The sequence below is a fragment of the Eptesicus fuscus genome, chromosome 5, assembly GCF_027574615.1.
Source record: "Eptesicus fuscus isolate TK198812 chromosome 5, DD_ASM_mEF_20220401, whole genome shotgun sequence".
Taxonomy (NCBI): domain Eukaryota; kingdom Metazoa; phylum Chordata; class Mammalia; order Chiroptera; family Vespertilionidae; genus Eptesicus; species Eptesicus fuscus.
Window position 1 is genome coordinate 107,634,311 of NC_072477.1, and position 6,233 is coordinate 107,640,543.

Consider the following 6,233-nt stretch of genomic DNA (forward strand, 5'->3'; position numbering starts at 1 on the left):
GTGTGGGTCCATTGTGGGCTGGGGGCTACAGAGGGTGAGGGAAATGTGGCCACTCCAGAGATCAATATCAGTGGGGCCTAAAAAAATGTCTGCACAATTAGTGGAGACCAACTCCTTCTCCACGTTCCTATACCCCAACACAGCCCAAACACACACGAAACCAGGGGCAGGGCCAGGGAGCTGGGCCCCACCTTCCAGGCTTCCTGTGCGGAGGGCGAAGAAGGCAGGCTCTGATCCCACTGCAGCCCGTGAAAAATGCCTCGTTGGCCCTGTGTCCATACTGACAGGACCGCAGGGAGGAGAAGGCAGACTGGGCCTCAGCCCTTAATAAGGAACCAGTCACAACAGAATGGGATCAGGCTGGGACACGACACACGCTGTTGGAGCCAGAGGAGGGCACAGTGCGCACTGGGAAGCAGTGACAGGACACCCAGGAAGGCGTTCTGGAGGATGTGGTACCTGAGCCGAGTCTCAAAGGCTGACTGAGCCAAGTAAGGAAGAGGGGAATGGTGTCCAGACCGAGGGAGCAGCATGAATACAGGTGCAGAGGAAGACTCATCAGAGCACTTAGAGAACAAGTCATTTGTCCTAAGGGAGGCCAGGAGGGGTGGGGACCTGGGAGAGCCAGTCAGAGTGGCATGGAGGCTCGGCTGGGAAACTCAGAGCTTCATCCCAAGGCGGTGGGCGCCATGGATGACTTTGAAGCAGGAGAGCAGCCAGTTCACTTGGAGCACAGCTGTTCCCCAGCCGCCCCTGCCTCAGGTCTTGGGCCCATGTCCTACTCCAAAAAGCCAGGCCTGCTCAACTGAATGGAGCCAGAGACATCAGAGGTCCAAGTCAGGTTAGGGTTATCAAGCCGTAGCGAATCAGAGTCAACTGGACCCTTGAGCACTACCATGTCCTACCTCATCTTTTTTAAAAAATTGTACTCATTCTTTTATTCAGAAATATGGCATTTTAATTTTCACCCAAGGATATGTTTTTATTGATTTTTTTAGAGAGAGAGGAGGGGGAGAGAAGGACAGAGACAGGGAGAGGAGCACTGACTGATGGGTTGCCTTTCCCTGTACAGGACAATGCTCCAACCAACAGACAGGGCCTGTCTCTTCTTTCCCCTAAGGAAGCAAAGCACAGAGATGGGTAGTGACTTATTTAAGGTGGCACAGCACAGGGGCTCAGCTTCCTCTTGCTGTTTTTTTCCACCAGATACACAGTCCTTGACATGTGCTGCTGGTGTCATCTGTTCAGTGGGAGCTGCCAGCTGGAGAGGGATGGAGAAGTGCCCAATGTGGACAGGAGGAGGGGAGGGGGAGGCTGGCCAGCCTCCAAGGCTCATAGCTGCTACCCCAGGCTCCTCGGTCTCTCTGCCTCTACCTTGCCGTGCTCAGCAGTCCTGAGAGCTCTGGGCAGAAGTGGCAGAGCCTCTCCCACGGGGTCTTGTCCGATGTGCAGCACCCTTACATTTGGAAAGGGTCAGGGATGGAAGCAGAGGGGAGATACATCTGACCCAGCACAGATATGGGGTTCTTATAGTCCCCAGGTCCTGACCCCATCTACCTGCTCCCCATCCTAAGAGATCTGCAGGCTGTTGCCAGGCCCTCATCCTACCTGCCCCCCTCCCCTCCAAGTCAGTCACTGGTCCATCTGTTCTGTGGGGAAACACTCCTACGAAAGGACTTTCCTCCAGGAATGCCATTTCCTCTTCCTGAAAAGGTGGGAGGAAGGACATCCATTCCTTTGGCTTCTCCCTCACACCTGTTCTCCTCCGTCTCCTAGCTCCTTTTTCTTCCCTCCATCCTCTCTCCTCTGTGTCCTATGTCCCCCATCCCCTCCCTTCTCTCACTTCTCCATCTTGCCTAGCCTGTCCCCTTTCCATCTACACTCCCTGACATCTCTAACATGGAGTGGACCAGCAAGAGGACCACAATCCAGGCTCTTTCTTCCCCGCCTCCACTATGCCTCCTCACACCATACTGCATACAGCACCACTCAGGGCCCCAGGGAAGCCTCAGTAGCTAGTGCCGCCATTTGTCTCATGGGCTAATTTGGGGGGAAGGACATCTGCAACTCAGCTCAGCTGGGGGCCCAGCCTCTCACCCACCACGGGCCACCCATGCTACCGCCTGCCACATAGTCAGTGTGTGTTTCACAGGCCCGTCCCGTGCGGACAGGCCTGGGCCATCCTGACTCTCCAGCCCCTGGTCCTACCCCTGACAGGGGCTTCTAGACCAGACGAAACTCCAGGCAGACACAGGGGAGCATCAGAAATGCCATTTATTCCCCAGGCTGGCTGGCCTCCTCAGAGGGGTAGGCTACAGATGCACACTTGGAGAGAAAGGCAGGGCAGGTGTCTAGGAGGGCAGGGCAGAGGCTAAAGGAGGAAGGGTGAGAAGAGGGAGGCCCCCGGATCCTCCAGTCCTGTCTGAGACGGGGGCAGAGAATTTGGAGCCCCCAAGTCATTAGGGAACGCCCCAGGGCAGCAGGAGCTCAAGCAGGTCACTGAGAGTCTCCAAGCCACACCAGCCTCTGCCCCTCTATCCCATTCCTGTCTCCTGTGCCCTGTCTACTTCCGGCTATTTCCCTGCTAAGGCCTAAGCCCCCAGCCTTCGCCAGCTGGTCAGTCCCAGGCCCTGGATTCCATCAGTGAGGCCTTGCCCCGTTGTTTAGGGTAGTACCCTGTTAGCATGCTGCCTGCACAGGGGGGCATGGGCCACGTGGTTAGCAGCAAGGAATACCGAAGGCCCACGAGTGATGGGATCCAATTCTGGCCTAGTCACTAGCATTGAGCAAGTGTGGAAGTGGATGTGGAGAGCGCCCCAGAAGAGATGAGAAGGGGAGGTAGGTCTTGGGAGCTGCCAACCCCAGACCCCTGCATGGACATCCACTGAGTCAGGGGGAGGCGTCCAGGAGGCCCTGGGGCTGCTGCAGCTCGGGTGGGTGGGGGCGGAACCAGAAGGAAGTGAGGAGGAGGAGGAGGAGGCTCTGGCCCAGCGGAAGCAGGCCTGGGGGCTGCTGCCCAGAGACCCCGCCCCTGGCTTCCGCAGCCTCCCGGCCTCCATTGCGGCTGAGGTAGATGATGACCACGTTGTCCTCAGGATCTGACGGCTGCACCTCGTTGTCAACCGTATAGCAGCCCTTACCCTCGGCAGCTTTGCCATGGAACCTGCGCCCCAGCACATCCTCGCCCCCCTCGCCCGGAGTAGCTAGTGCCACGTTCACCGAGCTCTCCGCACTGCCCAGCTCATTGGTGGCCAGGCAGCTGTAGGTGCCCTCCTCCGGCTTGCCAAAGTCCGGGATGAACAGGCTGCCGTTGGCAAAGGCCTGGAAGCGTGGCCGGCTGCTGGCTGCCAGGGCATGCCCATCAGCACCCACGTTGGGGCCGGTGATCTCCACCGTGCCACCAGGCGTCTGGATGTGCCAGTGGAGCCGCGGGGCTGGCTGCCCCTCCACATGGCAGTAGAGTGCCAGCATGAAGCCAGGCCGCAGCTCGGCACCATCCTGGCTGGGCTGGTAGGTGAGTTGCACCGAGGGTGGTGAACAAGGCAGCGGCGGCAGGCGGGTCAGCGGTGTGCCCTTCAGCGCGTCGGGTGAGGTGCAGGTGACGTTGTCCTGCTCTGGGATGGATGCGGCTGTGGTCAGGGCCCAGGTCTTGAACCACACGATGCCACAGGTACACCGGAAAGGGTTGTTATTGATCTGCAGGTGGGACAGCACAGTGAGTGGGGCAAAGGTGCCCTCGGCCAGAGTGTGCAAGCAGTTGTGCTGGAGCTGCAGTGAGCTCAGGGCACGAAGACTGAGGAAGGCATCTCGGGGGATGAAGGTCAGCTCATTGCTGTCCATCTTGAGTAACTGGAGGGCACTGAGGTTGCGCAGGTTGCTCCAGGCAAAGTCAGAGATGAAGTTGTGGCTAAGGTCCAGGCTCTTGAGATGGCCCAGGGAAGTCAGAGCGCCGGCAGCCACTGTGCGAATCTCGTTGTGTGCCAGCCACAGAGACTGCAGCAGGGGCACCTCCTTGAAGGCACCCTCTGGCAAGCTGGGCAGCCGGTTAGCTGACAGGCTCAACGTGGTCACGTTGGCTAGGAAGCCAGGTGGCACCGCCTCCAGGTCGCGGTAGGCACAGTCGGCGATCTGGAAGCCGTACTTCTCCCCGCAGTCGCAGGGCTCAGGACAGGCCTGCCCCAGGCCCAGGAGGACGGCCCAGCACAGCAGACACAGCTCCTGCATCCTACCTCCTGCAGGGAAGAACATGCCACCGAGGTGACTCCAAGGACCCATGGAAGACAGTCGTGCCAGTCCGGAGCTCAACCCAGAGCTCTTCGCCATCAGAAGGCCCTGCCCCACATAAGCCAGCTAAAACCCAACACCACTTAGCCCAGCACCCGTATTTCACAGAACGGAAAACCAAGGCCCAAAGAACGGCCAGGACTTGCTCGAGGTCATGCAGCCAGGAGAGGTGACAACAGGATGGATGAGAATCCTAGCTGCTCCTCTGCGTGGAGAGCTCTCCTTGCTTTGGCCAGTTCCTAGCTGACTTTATGACTTGAAATCTGTTTTCCAGTCCACCCCTCCCCCAGCACTCTGCAAACCTCCCTCCTGCTGTCAGTCCTGCATCCTGGCCATAGCCCCTCCCACCGGAACCCGAAAGAAGTATGCTTTGCCCCAGCCCAGACAAAGCCCCTGGTGCAGGGCACACCACCCCACCCCCTCTTGCTCCTACTGGCCCTGACCACAGTAGACACCAGACCCTTTCTACAGAGTCACCCCTGTGGCCTGTTCTGTTAAGTCTATGCCAGGCAGCTGCCGGGACCTCTCAGCTGGCTTGGGCGAGGCCAGAGGCTCCGCCCAAATGCTGCTGGGATTTCCGGGGCTGTGGTTGTAGATGCCCCTGGACAGGTCCAAACAAGGGGTTGTCCAAAGCACCCTAAACCACAGGAGAATGCCCAGGGTACCCCTGGGCCCAGCAGCCCCCCTTCTCCTGCTGGCCCTTGGAGCCCTCCTCCCACTGACTTACCTTCAAAGTACTCTTTCTTGGTCAAGGAGAGTCTCTCTTAAGATGGACCCAGAAAGCAACAAAGGCCAGACTTAGCCAGGACAGTGTTCCGGGCCAAGGGCGCAAAGGGAAGAGGGGGTGCTGGAGGAAGGGGCAGCCTGGTCCCTGCCCCGGAGCTCAGAGGAGGAAGGGTGGGAGCCAGGCAGCCTGCACACTCCCTCCTCCAGCAAAACAACTGCTTCTCTGCAGCAACGAGGACCCGTGGACCCGTGTTTCATAAGTGACGTCAGAAACTTGAAGGGGAAGATGCCAAATTTTTTTTTGGCACTTTATTTTTTTTTCTCTGTCTCTCACTTTTAGCAGCTTCAACTTCCTTAAAGGCACACACTAGCTGGACAGGACCCAAGAAAAGATGGGGCAGAAGGGTTTTTATGGTGGGAAGGGTAAGAAACTGAATCTCAAGGAAGATAAGAGACTTCTAATCTCACTTTAAACAAGAAAAAATGGGAGGCTGTTTTCTAAGCTGGGCCATATGAGTGGTTATGTGTGTATTTACATGTGCATGTACATGTGGGCGTGACAGCTCAGTGTGGGAATGAGTTTGTATGTATGTTTGTGTGGGTGTGGGTGTGGGTGTGACACTGTGTGTGAATTTGTGTGTGTATTTGGGAATGTTTGAGTGTATTTGTGTCTGAGTAGGTGTGAGACTGTCTTTGCGTGTTTCGGTCTCTGTGTGTGAGTTTGTACGTGTATTTGGGCATGCGTGCATGTATGCATTTGTATTAGGAGTGAGTATGAATCTCTGCATCCGTGTGTCTGTTTGGGTGAAGGATGTGTCTCAGTGAAAAGCTGGAAGCCCCAAATGTATGAAACACTCACCAGGCTTCAAGGCTTCAGTGAGAAATCAAAATAAACCTGCTTTTGTAAGAAAGCACATCCTTTCCCCCCGTGTCAGGCCTGCCTGCTGGCTCTGCAGTTGGGCTGCCCTAAACACATGCGGCTACCCAGGGAGGTCCCCAGGCTCAGCCGCAGCTCCCCATCGCACTGGGTGGGTGGGTAGGGCCAGGGAGGCAGACAGGGAAATGACTGGGCTCCCACCCAGTAGTAGGAAGCTGGGGACAAGAACCACCTGGACTTCTGTTTCCTTTGCCGGGACTAGGAGACACCCAGGTTCCCAGAGGGGGTTCCATCGCCCGGGACTGCCCACCTGGCAGGCAGAGGTGAGGCGGAGGAACTTCGCTCT

At 57.4% G+C, this 6,233-nt stretch overlaps 1 protein-coding gene across 1 annotated transcript; it reads right to left on the reverse strand.

Moving 5' to 3' along the window:
• Window positions 1–956: 956 nt before the first annotated feature.
• On the reverse strand, window positions 957–5,240 carry ISLR (immunoglobulin superfamily containing leucine rich repeat). The gene is made up of 2 exons (XM_008157087.3): window positions 5,012–5,240; window positions 957–4,232 (listed from the first exon to the last, which is right to left on the reverse strand). The coding sequence occupies exon 2, from the start codon at window positions 4,222–4,224 to the stop codon at window positions 2,890–2,892; it is 1,335 nt and encodes a 444-aa protein (XP_008155309.2). The 5' UTR covers window positions 4,225–4,232; window positions 5,012–5,240; the 3' UTR covers window positions 957–2,889.
• Window positions 5,241–6,233: the final 993 nt, after the last annotated feature.

Coding starts and splice junctions, on each gene's coding strand:
- ISLR (XM_008157087.3), bottom strand. CDS start 4,224: ATGCAGGAGCTGTGTCTGCTGTGCTGGGCCGTCCTCCTGGGCCTGGGG.